The sequence below is a fragment of the Rhinolophus ferrumequinum genome, chromosome 7 (assembly GCF_004115265.2).
Source record: "Rhinolophus ferrumequinum isolate MPI-CBG mRhiFer1 chromosome 7, mRhiFer1_v1.p, whole genome shotgun sequence".
In the NCBI taxonomy this organism is placed as follows: Eukaryota; Metazoa; Chordata; class Mammalia; order Chiroptera; family Rhinolophidae; genus Rhinolophus; species Rhinolophus ferrumequinum.
In genome coordinates, this window is record NC_046290.1 from 92,726,782 (window position 1) to 92,740,697 (window position 13,916).

Genomic DNA, 13,916 nt, shown 5'->3' on the forward strand with positions numbered 1-13,916 from the left:
TACTTTTATACCTCCCATCGCCTGTTTGGGGAAGGGGAGCTGGTGCCTTTGAATGACATTTGTCTGTCAGGTTTGTTCTGTTGGCCCGTCCTGAAGGGCCATTCCTATCCATCAGGTCTGCTCCGTTTGTCCAAAAGGGATTTATGAGATAATTAACCTCAAGGTGCTGGTACATTTTGTCCAGCAGTGAACGAGTTACTTCAGAACCTGGAGTTTTAGGCTATGGCTGCCTTTTGTTTATTTTACCGGGGACCTTCCTGTCTGCCTAACAACATGCCAACGAACCTGTCTCACCACCTCCTGGACCCCCACCTTCCTGTCTTGCTCACACTGTCATCCTCTGTCCTCCCGGTCCCTCCCCTGTCCCGTTAACTCTCCCTCTCTCAGAAGTCTCTGCTCTGACCTCCCAGGTGGGTTCCTCTCTCTGTCTCACTCCACATAGCCTGTTTCCCTTAATGAACTATGAGTGCCTCCGTAGTGCTTTTCCATTTTCATGTCCCCAGAGCCTAGCCCAGGCCTGGCACTCAGTAGCTGCTCACAAAGTGTTACATGAAAGAATGAATAAGCAGGTGTGTGAAGGAACAAAGCCCTGCAGGATTGTGCAGGCATGCGTCTCACAGCCCTGAACTTGTGCTGTAGTTATCTGCAAATCTGACGCCCTCATGTGTGGGTGTCCTCCGAGGATAGGAGCCAGCCAGCCTTTTCCCTCCTGTACCCCGAGCGCTGGGGAGCACCGCCTGTCCCAGGGAAGGTTTGTGGAGGCTGCCACGGTGCGATTCTGCTTCTCTGCTGCCCCCTGCTGACAAAGTGGAAAAACTGGACAAAGTCTGGAAGCTTCTCTGGCTGCAGTAGGTCCTGCCTTGCCTGGGGATAGGAGAGGGATTTTTGGAGTGCAGGGAAGGAATAATGGCTTTCCCTTGTGCTGAAAGTGTCGTATTCTTCATTCTCCTAACAACAGCCAGAGGACATAATTGGTTCCATCCTCCTTTCCTTCCTCCGAAGCCCCACTCTCTCTCCATGGAAGGGTGTGTGCTCGGTACCTGACTGATCTGCTCTCCAGCTCTCCAGGCTGGTCTCGGGGGCAGAGGGTCTCTGAGCACCTGAAAAATTGCTAAATTACAATTCTTTATTGTCCCATTCCCCACCTCCAGACTGAGCTCCCCAAAAGCAGGGATCACCTGTTCATTCATTCATTTAACCAATATTGATTGAGTGCCAGCGCCATGTTAGGGGTTCTCTGCCCTTACCAGGCTGGGGGCACTTGTACGTTCATCTCAGTCTCTGCCGCAGCCTGAGGCTTGGCACACACTCAGATTTCAGACATGGGACACATGGTGGATGATTCAACAGGCAAATAGGGGAGGGGCTTGGGATCCCCCTCCAGGTCCTCTAAAATATATATTGAGGGGAGAAATGGACCCCTCTGACCTGGCTCCAGGCTGCCTGCTGTTAGCTGTGGCCAGATCAAGGAAAAAACAGGGAAACAGATTGAGAACCGTCTCAGAGTAGCAACTGTGGCAGGGGCCTGAGTCAGGGGCTGCTGCTGGCTGCTCTGCCAAGCTCCCTCCTGCCTCCCTGGAACCCCATTAGTAAAACCAGGGGTAGAGGAGACGGTTGGGCTGAACAGCCTCTGAGGACCCTCACAGCTCTATTTGGGGACCTGTGAGAGGGCCCCCCAAGCCAGACCCAGGCCCATGGCCTCTGCTGCACAATCCATGCAGAAAGGCCAGATACATGGGATGTCACCCTGCCACACTGGGAACAGATGGCCCTCTCACTTGCTTCTGGGTACAGGCCTAAGACTGGCGGGAAAATGCCTCAGGAACACACAGCAGTCTGCGCCCTCCGAGTGACACTGGGAAAGGTGCAAGGTATGGCTGGAGACAGAGGCCTCGGGCCAGCCTGCCAGACTTGCTCTGTGACTGCAGACAAGTCCCAGCTGTAGTCTGGGCACCCAACTCCTTGGCTGGTGACCCTACTTCACAACCCAGCTGGGGAGTCATTGTCTCAGCGTCATCCCCCACCCACTCACATAATGCAGGCCACGCCAGTGACCGTCACTGCCTGCCCTCATCTTGGCTGGGTGGATTTGTAGGTGTGTCTTATCCACCTCTAATCCCCAGGGCTTATCAAAGAGCCAGCCCAGAGTAGGCCATCCGGGTCCTGGAATAAGTGGTCATGTGTTGTGTCCATAAAAACACCGACAACTTGGCCTGCTTTCTCGATGTGAGCCCACTGTGAAGAACTCCAGCGCATGGCTTATTAGCCGGCCATGTGCCTGGTGGCTCACATCCTGTCCTGTCCTGCCTTAGAGGGGCCACTCGCCACCCCAAACTACATTTCCGGAGCTCACTTGCCAACAGGTTCCTGGTTAATTTGGCCCAAGGGAGACCCTGACGTTAGATGCCAGGCAAAGAAGCTAGGTCTCCTCCCCCTCTCTTGCTTCAGATGCCATCGCTGCCCATGTCACTCTTTGGTACAAGGTCTTGCCAGGCAGCCCTTCTGGTGGTGGTCCCACTTGGAGCTCTGGTAATACCCCCTTCCTCTCTAAGAGCAGCAGTGGCTACCTACTGTCACCAATCTCAGGGTTGCCAAACCCTCCTGCTTGCCCCTTCAGCTCGCCCAGCACCTTTGCCAACTTGTTCCCCATGTCAGATTCCCACTGGGTGGAGGCCATTTGCCTGACTTGACCCCTGATATATTCTCCTCTAGGCATCACACCCTGCATCACTACTGCCCAAATCCAGCTCTCCATGTCCCCCAGCCAGAGTACAAAAAGACCACAGACGGATGGCAGGTTAGAGGTTGTTTTATACAAAGGTAATCAACACTATGGATCCACCAGCAAGCTGCTGCGGTTCACACTGGCCCTTCTCACCGCTCCTGGGGCAGAAGTCTGGGAGGTGGGGAGGGTCGCTGCAGGGAGAAACACTACACAGGCCTGGGGACTGCCAAGCACACCAGCTGGGAGCTCCCGAGGGGCAGACACACAGACACTATACAATCACAGCACTACACAGTGACAGGAAGGAAATGCAGGGCGGGAACTAGCCACTGGCAGCCACTGACAACGCCCTCTTCTCCCAGATGCTTTTGGGAGGCAGGACAGCAGGTAGGAGGAGCCCTGGGCCTGGAGCCAAGAAGCCCAGCTGTGCCACTGCAGAGCTAGGCGACTTCCTGTAATCACAGTCGTGCTTCTGCAGCTATAAACTGGGGACAGTAAACTGTACTTCACAAAGTTGTCATGAGGATGAAATAGGGACATATATCAAAGTACTCAACACAGAGCCTGGCACATAGAGGTGTTCAATAAATAACTTTTGTCAAGAAAACCTTAGCTCAGAGAGGACCTTCTTTAGAAGCTGAGATGTGAGATGACTTCCGCAGAAATTCCCCATCAGGGGATCAGGACCCTTGAGCCCTCCTTGGAGCCTGCAGTGGCTGGAGTGGCCAGGGCCCCGGAATACACAGTGCCAGGGCAGTTGAGGGGGGCAGGGGGCTGGACCCCCAGGGAGGCCCCTGCAGAAGCCGGGTAGACACTGGAATTAGGGGTTGTGCCAAAATGGTTTTGCACATAACACAGGCCAGAGGCAGGCTTGTAGGGAGGCAGGCTGGGCATGTGCCCAGGGGCGCAGGCTGGCCAGGAGCCTAGTTTCTGGCCACTGGTGTGCTGAATCTGGGAGACAGGGTGGCTCGGGGGCACGTGAGGGTGGCCGCTCTGCACGGGGTAGGAACCGGGCACAGGGTTCAGCCTAGAATGAAACGAGAGAAAATGGTCATTCAACTCGAAATGCCAAGGCACACAGCACCCCCAGCTGTCGTTCTACATGAGAAAAGCTTGTGGTCGCTGTCGTGCTTTATATTGCAACATGCTTTGGACAATTTGCTGTGACTGGCTCTAAGTACCAAGCAGGGAAAGGTTAGTCTCAACCTATCAAAACCCAGATGCCCAGAGAGGGAAGGGCCTGCTCAGTGCAGCAGCGAGCCAGCAGGAGGAAGGGATAATGGGCCCACGCCACCTGCGCGTAACGCACTCACAGCAGCTTGCAAAGCGGATGGAGAGATGGGGACCAGCTCAGAGCAGTCAGTGTGTTTGGCTAGCTCTGCAATTCTCAACGAGAATGAGCTGGCCCTGTGAGGATGGGAGGGCCGGGGGCTCCAGCAAGGTAACCCAGGACTTGGGCACAGGTCTCGTCTGCTGTGACACTTTCTACCTCCAGGAAGGAATACTTGCAGCTCCAAGCCCTGGTTGGCAGGAACCGACGAGACAGATGTGGGGAGCTATTTGTGCTGACGTTAAACGCCCTACCACAGACACATGTGGCTGGGACCGCGAATGGAGACACATCCAAAGGGTTTCATCCTCTGAAGTTTGGTACAAAATTCCAAATATGGAGAACGAATGCCAACACAACCGATGTCTGTTAGGTGACTGGATGAACCCGTATACATTTCCATTAAAACCTGACTTTACAAATCAAATGTACAGATGAGCATAGACACGGGACACTTAACAGCACTTCTTCTGGCATATTTGAAAAGGTAGAGGTTCAGGCCTCCCAGGAGCTCAGCAAGAGCGTCCAGGGAGGCAGAGCTGTGCAGACAGCCATGTCACCCGCCCACACATGCTGCAGTTGTCCGTGTCTCACTGTCAGGCCGTCGGAACACCATGTACTGCTCTGGGTGCCTACACTGGCAGATTAATGAGGGACCAAACACCATGCCGTGTGAGGACCACGGAAGGAACTGAAAGGGTCACCATGTCCCCTACCCAGATCTGCATGTCATGGTGAAGCAGGGTCACATCTGGCACCAATGAGTCACAGCCAGAGGCCACTGCAATTCAGCCCGGAAGAGCTTTCTCATCAGGGGCTGCCTTGGACAGGGAGCCCCCAGCCACCAGGGCGTGTGAGGGAAGGCTGGGTGACCATGACCATTACCAGCTGTTTTAGAGGGGACTCTTTCAGAGGGTGGCAGATTGCACCCGAGGACCCCTTAAGTCCTCTCTAGATTCCGTGCGAACAACTAAAAGCCAAAAAGTCACAATTCACCTCCTTCTATATTGAAACAGCCTCCCACACATTTAGACCCCAGGAATTACTTGCCTGAAGCAAAAAGCAAAATGGGTGAGTGTGCATTTGTTTTTCATAGCTACTCCCTGCCCCAGCCCAACACATGCCTTTAAAAAATGGTCAAAGGGCCCTTAGCCAGTGAGGGCTGGGAGCGTCCACCTCCTGAAATAAGAGCAGCTTCCAATTCAACTCATACCCTGCATCCAGGTGAGCATGGAGGGAAAATTTACTCCACAGCTTGAAGCCAGAAAATGGCCACTGACATCTTGGCTTCACAGTAAGTCCTTCCTTTGGATGGACTGCTGAATGAAAGAAAACTTCCTACATTGTGAAGTCTCGGCATGGACAGAAACCACGGAAGGCACAGAAGCCGGTGGTGTGGAATAGAGGAAAAGGAGCGAGGATCTGGAAGCAGATCTAGAGACCCTAGCTCTAGACCCTTCCTACCTGTTACCTGGAGAAAGACTCTTGTCCTCTTTGGGCCTCTTCTCTAAAATAAACAAGGCTACCAGCGCTCTGACGGCTTGCCTCGCACTTTCCATTGAGAGTTAATGAGTCTGGACTAGAAAGAGTAAACCTCCCCTTCTCTCTGGGTGGCCAAGGAAACCCTACCTCTCAGGTGTCGGGCCGTGCCATTTCCTAAGCCACCGAGGCAGCGTTTGGACTCTCTGTGCTTCTTACCAATGCACCACGCCAGAGCCCAACCCGGCCTGTGGAGTGCTCCTCAGTGCCGAGGGCTGGTAGTAACTAGATTGGGCCACTCCGTCCCCCGTCTGCCACAACTCGCTAAGGATAACGCACCAGTGCTTCAATGCCTTCCCTGTCCCATTCCTGCTCACTCCCCACTTCAGATACAGCTGGGCAGAATCTCAAGTGCTCAGAAGACATCTGTGCGTAGATTTTCTGGGCCCAGGACTGCCCACACCTTATTCCTTTGTCGCCATGACACTGAACCGGTCACACCCTGGAATTGCTTTAATAAGATTTAAAGGTTCTGTAACTTACTTCCGGCTGTGGGCGGCTCTTCTTTCAGCTGAAGAGCTGGAGATGTATTTGAACATTGAAATCTTCCTCATCAGGCTGAAGGGGAACTTCTGGTCGAGCTTCAATGCTACACGCTCTGAGATGTCGAGGGAGTAGCAGTATGTGATGCCATCTGAGGTCAGCATGTTAAGTAAAATTGGAGGCAGCTAAAGGGAAGAGTAAACACCCCCCACAGGAGAATGCAGGCTCCCACATTTATTCTACAGAGGCATTAGTGCTTTTTCTACCATAAACTCACTGGAGTTTCAAGATCAAAGGAAAGCAAGAGTTTCCATCCCCTGTACCTCCGAGGGAACGTGGCCCAGCAATAGGGGAGGGCAGATAGGTGCTAACACTTCCCCTTCCTCTACACCAACCCATCTTATCTCTTGAGCCCCTCTAAGCCCTGCAATCAAGTCATGAGCCAGCACACACCTCCATCCTTGCAGTGGGATGCGGAAGGAGACTGTCCTAATATCCTATAAAGGGGACTGACATCTTGTACTTTTGTCCCAGACAGAAGGCACTTTGCCTCTGGACAACTAAGAGAGCTTCATATGGGACTCTCTGGCAGCACTTCCCCTCACACTGTCACCATCCCCAGTGATGTGATGGCACTCTGGTCTTCTGACCTGTGTCAGCCCACCATTGCCTAGGCAGCCACAAAGATTAAGCCTTTACCCACCCATCCACCCACCCACCCATCCATCCTTTCAAAAAATACTTACTGAACATCTAACATACACTGGGAACTAAGGAATAAGTCACAAGTGCCAGACAAAGAGTAAGTAATCGGGGTAGAATAAGTGGTGATAAGCAAAAGCTGATCTATGGAAGACCCTGTTGGGGACCCTAAGGAAGTGATAGGTATGCTGAACCCTAAATCGTGAGTAGCAATAGCTAGAAGAGGGGTGGTACAGAGAAGGCTTCCCTATGGAAGCACCAGGAGAAAGTTGTTCCTTGAGGCAGTAATCTGAACTTGAATGCTACTGGCATTTTCAACAAGTCAATTTTTTTGCTGGGCTGGACCATTTCACACATTACAGGACATTTAGCATCCTTGGCCACCAGCCACTAAATGGCAGTAGCACCTAGTCATTGTGATAACCAAAAATGTCCCTGCATATTTCTAAATTCTTTCAGGGAGGACGGTGTATTTCCAAATACTGATTCCAGTTGATAATCAATGCTGTAAGGAAGTCAGAAGTAGTCATGGCTGATGACTTCAGAATGATCTCAAGAATGTGTCTGCTTCTGACTCTGATGAAGTAATAATACTAGATTAGTCCTCCCACCATAAATAACTATAAAGAAGTATAAATATTTTACACAATTGTTTTCAGATTTTGGACAATAATTACTGCCAGACTGACATACCTAAGAAAAGGGAAACAAATGAAGTGAACTTCAAGATCAAGGTGGCTTTCTGCCTGGAGGCACTTTCCAAACTATAGCATAGAAAGAGGAATCCATGCATCATATCACATTTTTTCACTGATCTGGAGAGACAGAGTTCAGAGAGGAAAAAGTACTTGGGATTTACAGGTCAGAGTAATGGAGAAGAGAGAGCTGCTCATAGAAGACCTATGGGTTCCCTGAGTCTTTAGCTGAATGCTAACATGCACATACTTAGGCTGAGAATCTTCAAGCCAGGCAAAGAACAGCTACTGAGGATACAACAACTATAAGCTTAACGACTCCTAGATGTCATACAGGCCAAGGACATGATCGAATTCTAACCACAGAATAAAAGGAACTCACTGAACACCTAGGGCATTCAGAATAAACCTCCAAAAAGGTAACACCTTAGCAAGTAAATTAACTGCTTATCAGAAAAAAAAAACAATACTCTTTAAAGGAAGAACAAAATTCAACCCTCAATAACATAGCATTCACAATGTATAGCATAAAATAAAAAATTACAAGACAAGTAAAGAAGCAAGAAAATGCGGTCCATAATCAGGAGGAAAATCAGTCAAAAGAAACTGATCCAGAAATGAGATGATGGTATTAACAGACAATTATTTTTATAGCAGCTTTTATAACTGTGTAAGTATATGTGTTTAAATGAAAACATAAATATAATGAAGGAACAGATAAATAATCTCAACAAAGAAATAAAAACTATTAAAAAGAATCAAATGGAACCTCTTGAACTGAAATATGCAACATGACAAGTAAAAAACTAACTGGATCAGTTTAACAGCACAGTAGATTCTGCAGAAGAAAAGATCATTGAACTTGAAGTCAGTGTGAGAGAAACTACTCAAACTGAAATGTAAAGAGAAAAAGCGAAAATAAATAAATAAATAAATAAATAGAGCTTCAAGGATCCATTGGACAATATCAAGTAGTCTATCATATATGTAATTGGCACACTAGGAAAGGAGAAAAAAGGACAGAAAAAAATAGTTGAAGAAATAATGACAATATGTTTTTTAAATTTGATGAAAACTTTAAACTCACAGATGAATGACTCCAAGCAGGGTAAACATAAAGAAAACCACTCCAATGCACTTGATAATTAAATAGCTAAAAACTAATGATAAAGAAAAAAAACTGTGAAAGTTGCCAGAGAAAAACAATGAATTATAAGCGGAAACAATAAACATGATAACTTATTTCACCAGAAACAATACAAACTAGAAGTAATGCAATGACATCTTTAAAAGTGAAAGGAGATCAGGGAAAGATAGAATTCTATATTTGCTGAAATAAAGGCATTTTCAGATAACCAAAGGGTGACAGAATTTGTCACCAGCATACCACTGCACAAGAAATGTTAAAGAAAGTTCTCAGGTTAAGGAAAATGATACCAGATGGAAACTTGGATCTACACAAAAGAATGATGAGAACTAGAAATGGTAAATATGTGAGTAAATGTTGCTTTCTTAATTTAAAAAACATATATAATTGACTGTTCAAAACAAAAATAATAGCAATGTTTGTGAGGTTTATAATGTGTAGAAATAAATGTATGACAACAATAACGCAACGGATGGAAAGAAGAAAAATAGATATACAATGCTATAAGTCTTACGTTACATACAAAGTGGTATGTTATTTGACAGTAGTCTGTGATAAACTAAAAATGCATATTATAAACTCTAGAGCAACTACTAAAAACTAAAACAAAAAAGTGTAGTTAATAGAGAGAAATGGAGAAAATAAAATACTAAAAAAAAAAAAAAAAAAAAAAAAAAAGCAACTGAAGCTAGGAGAAAAGAAAAAACCAAAGAACATTTGGGACAAAGAGAAAACAAACATCAAGCTGGTAGATTCAACTCCAGCCAGATCAATAATTACACTAAAAGTAAATGAGATAAACATGCCATTTAAAAGGCAGAGATTGTCTTTGGAAAACCAAGTATGTGCTATTTACAAGAAACATACTTTAAATATAAAGACACAAACATGTTAAAAATGTAAGGATGGAAAAATATATACTGTGTAAATCCTAATTTTAAGAAAGGAGAAAGCTGGAATAACTCTATTAATATCAGATAACAAAGACTTTCAGGCAGAGATTAAAAGGGTCAATTTCTTAATGATAAAGAGTGAAGTCATTAAGATGACATAACAATCCTAAATGTGTATGCATCCAATTATAGTTTCAAAATACTTGAAGCAAAAACTGACAAGAATTGAAAGGAAAAAAATAGACAAATCCACAATTTTAGTTGGAGATTTCAACAGTCCTCTCAGTAATTGCTAGAACAAGTATAGGGATGTGAAAGACTTGAACAACATCAGCAGCTTGACCTAAATGACATATATTGAACACTATACTCACTAACTGCAGAATGCACATTCTTTTCATGTACACATAGAACATTCACCAAGATGTACCAAATACTGGGCTAGAAATAATTCAAAAGGACTGTAATCTTACAAGAAATGTTCTCTGACCCCATGAAATGAAATTGGAAATCAGTAACAAAAAGAAATATGGAAAATCACCAAATATTTAGAAATTAAGCAACTCACTTATATAAAATAAGCCTTGGATCAAAGAAGAAATCCCAAGAAAATTAGACAATACTTTTAACAGAGTGACGAAAACACAACCTATCAAAATTTGTGGGATGCAGCTAAAGTAGTGCTTACAGGGGAATATATAGCTTTAAATTTTCGTATTAAAAAAAGGTTTAAAATCAATGAAACTAAATTTAAATTTAAAAATAAGATAAATAAGAGCTACGTTATCAATGTGTATTTATACACAACATACCCTAATAGCTTATAGAATCATAAATTGAAAGAGATTTTAGGATTGTACCTATCTAACCCCCAGTACTACCAATTCTGATGTTTAAAAAAGTAACCCCTCTGTATATTAGAATTTTCTTCCCTAATTGCCAGGATATTTATACAAGAGATGTAAAACTTATCCTGTTTTAAACCATTCATATGATAAAAGCCTATCATAATTTTTCTTTTTTCTGAGAAAAAGACTAAACCAACGAAAACAGAAAAACCTTGTTATCTATTCCTTTCATGCAACATCTCCAGCTCATGGGTATTTCTGATTTTTCCAATGTAAAGTCTTATCATAATTAGTCAAATATATATTTATACCTTAGTTTATTTTAGTTTTTAAGGAAAAAAATAAAATCAGAATATTTTACTAACTGGCAGTGCTAAGCTGGCACAAGGAGATAGCTTTGTTGTTATTTTCCAGGTGAGGAAATTCTGGCCTAGAGAAGGTAAGTGACCACACTCCCACCCCCGGCCCCCCACCGCCCCGCAAGGCTACACAGTTTTCAAAGCTGAAGCTAGAACCCGGGTTACCTACATCTGAGCTCACAGCTCTACCTATATGACTCCCCAAACCCTCCAACTTGGTTCACCCTTTGGGATGTCATCGTTCTACAATTCCCTTCTAGGAAGGATACATGCTAGCCCAATTCCAAGTCCACAGACATTACTGAGAAAAGAAGTCTGGGGAATGAGCCAGGAGGCGCACAGCAGGAGCCATGGCACCAGCATGGAGGGCACGACCACACCAAACACCAGGGCCCTCCTCATGCGAGAGCGGACAACATTGACCCCCAGCATGGCAAAAGCCACTGGGGTGAAACCTCTGGCATCCTCCACCTCCCCCAGCTTCGACAGCGTTGTCACAGCCTCAAACGACAGGAAGATGATAGCAGAGAAGAGGGCGAAGATCACAGTGAAGAAGCAGTGGCGGACGGTGCCCACGGTTCTCTCAAAGTTGCCAGCAAAGCGCCAGATGATGACAGCACCGCAGAGCAGAGAGACTGGATTCTCATAGACAAAGATGTAGGTCACCAGCCTGTAAACTGTAGAGGGAGGTGGGTTAGAGTCCTGATGGTGGATTGCTCCAAGGAGGGAAAAACAGGTTTCCAACCACCTCGAAAAGGGGGAGTAGCCCCCATGACAGAGCACTGAGAGCCAGTGAAATCAGTCTGCAGCCAAGATAAGCAGTGGGAGGCAACCATGAAGGACCCAAGACTCAAAGTAGAGTAATGTCTAAATCTCTGCTCTTTCCCCGACCTGGAGTGAGTCTTATTAGTGACTGACTTCCATGTGGGGAAAAAAAAATAACACTTTGTAGCATGGGATGGTCTTTGAATTTGTAATGTGTTTTATGCCCCTTTTTTAGGTTTTAATACTGACCTATCTCACCAGGCAGTTTGAGGGTTAATTAATTGTAACAGCTTCAGGGTGGACTGAGTGGGTTCCCTTAACACTCTGTGTGTCAGTCTCCTCGGCTGTAATCCTGACCTCTCCTTCCATAGTGGCTGTTCAGAGGAAGAAAAAAGGGACCATGAATTATTTTGCATCTATAAAGATTATCACTATAATCCAGATATAAAAGTATCACTAATAATATAGAAATAAAACTCAGTAGTCTTCCTTGCAAGTGCTTATCCAATCCTACAGGTAGATTGATGCTTTATGTGCAACAAGACAGTAAAGAATCTTACTTTTATTCTTCTAAAAGCAATCATTTCTTATGCACTTTTATGTTCTTGAGGCCAAAACATGAAACTGAAGGAGGGGGACCAGTCATGTGGCAGTAATATTGGACTTGGGAGCCCAAAGGCTTGGAGTGGAATCTTGGCTCTATCACGTACTGATTGGCTGAGGTCAAGTCACAGGCCCTCTTGCCTTCAGTTTCCTCATCGTAAAGTAACAGGATGACACTTGAGGCCGTCAAAGGTCTCTTACGTGCGTATCTAATACTCACATGCCCATGAGCCCCACGCTCAGAGAAACTGTGAACTAAAGACAAAAAGGGAGTTTAGTTTGGGCTGACATTTTGCATCTGCCTATGACATGCTCTGTGTCAGGTTGGGGGGGGGAGTTTTAGATTTGAGGAAGGGGACAGGCTATGAACCCCAATCAGGCAAGGCCACGTCTGTTGGGCTACATTATCTGAAGAGCACCTCACTACTTGTTGAATACTTCCCAAACGGAAATTCCAAGCCTCAACGTGAAGATTCTAGAAGAAATTCTATATGATTTGGGGATAATGTACCCCAAGCCTCTGGTTTCAAAACATCATACACCAAGAGGAAAAATCTGGGTTCTGTCTCAATTGTATAACTGAATAGCTCTGTGATTCTCTGCAGTAAGCCTCAGTCTCATTACTACGTCATGGGATCATGGAGGATTAAATGCGCTTACTGCATCCGCCACCTTTGTGGCTTTGCAAAACAGCAAGTTATACAAATTTCCCATTTTCCTCCCCAGAAAAGAAAGGATTTTATGAGCAAATGCTTATACTTAATTGGTTTGCAAAATTTCTCTCCCCCAGAGAAAACAAACACCTCCCCCAGAGGCACATGCTGCTCCTAACCCCATAAACTGGGAATCTGAGTGAGAATTAAGATACAAAAGAAGAAGCAAAAGAAATCCTAAACCTCCAGAGGCCAGGACGCGCATAGGGGTAGCCACAGATAAAGCTCAAATGTCTTGATGAAGGCGAGAGAAAAAATTTTTTCAGTGAGGGTTAGGCCCTAAAGCAGACGGAAATGTGTATACGACGGAGGAGGGGGAGAGAAATATCCTTCTCCTTAGAGAGCGAGCATGGATGAATGAAATTGGTTTGCTTGCGAACGTATGTGGGGGCCTTCATCAGTCCGGTGGCGACAGGGAAGGGAACAAATTCAGGTAGGATTACAGTAATGACGAAGATGGGCTCTGGAGAGACAAAGACGTGGAATATGGGTCCAAGGATAGGGGGAATGATGATGTGGACGGGGAAGCTGGAGGTAAGGGCTGATGGCATGGGTGCTGGGAGGCCGAAGCCCAGGGCCTGGAGAGGTCGGAGGAAAAGGGCTGGTACCGGACTCCCGGCCCAGCTCTGCTCACCTTGCCAGTTGCGCAGGCAATCGGACCGCAGCGAGAGGCCGGAAGGCGGCAGGGGAGGCTGCAGCAGGAACACACGGGGCCCAGACACCAGTAGCGAGAGCAGCGCAGTGAAGAAAGTGGCGGATGGCACCTCGGGCCAAAAGGACCAGCTCCGATACCCGGGCTCCGAGACCGCCATGGCCGCCACCGCTCCCGTGCCTGCTGGGCACCGACTCAGAGCCGGCTCCTTCCGCCTCCCTGCGGCTGTCTCCCCTGGCAACAGCTGGGGTAGCTGCCGGAAGCCCCGCCTCCCGGGCCCCGCCCACGCCGAGCGGCCCAATTGGATCGCGCCGACCAGCCTCTCCCGCCGGCGGGCAGTGGGGAGTCTTTTCAGCGCGCCCTGGTTGCACAGTCTTGGGGCCCCGCAGGGCTCTGGTGTGGGGGCAGCTTCAAGGGTTCGGGTTTGGGTTTTCTCATTTCTGTCCTAATACCTAATGATTA

General features: G+C 46.8%; 1 protein-coding gene across 2 annotated transcripts; it reads right to left on the reverse strand.

Moving 5' to 3' along the window:
- Positions 1–2,793: 2,793 nt before the first annotated feature.
- On the reverse strand, positions 2,794–13,709 carry RHBDD2 (rhomboid domain containing 2). 2 transcript variants are annotated; one of them, XM_033110900.1, is made up of 5 exons: positions 13,437–13,575; positions 11,736–11,860; positions 10,991–11,398; positions 6,078–6,228; positions 2,794–3,752 (listed from the first exon to the last, which is right to left on the reverse strand). In XM_033110900.1, the coding sequence occupies exons 3-5, from the start codon at positions 11,151–11,153 to the stop codon at positions 3,398–3,400; spliced, it is 669 nt and encodes a 222-aa protein (XP_032966791.1). In that variant the 5' UTR covers positions 11,154–11,398; positions 11,736–11,860; positions 13,437–13,575; the 3' UTR covers positions 2,794–3,397. The 2 variants fall into 2 exon arrangements, with proteins under 2 accessions (XP_032966791.1, XP_032966789.1); XM_033110898.1 differs by lacking the exon at positions 11,736–11,860 and having other exon boundaries at positions 13,437–13,709.
- Between the last annotated feature and the right edge of the window lie 207 nt (positions 13,710–13,916).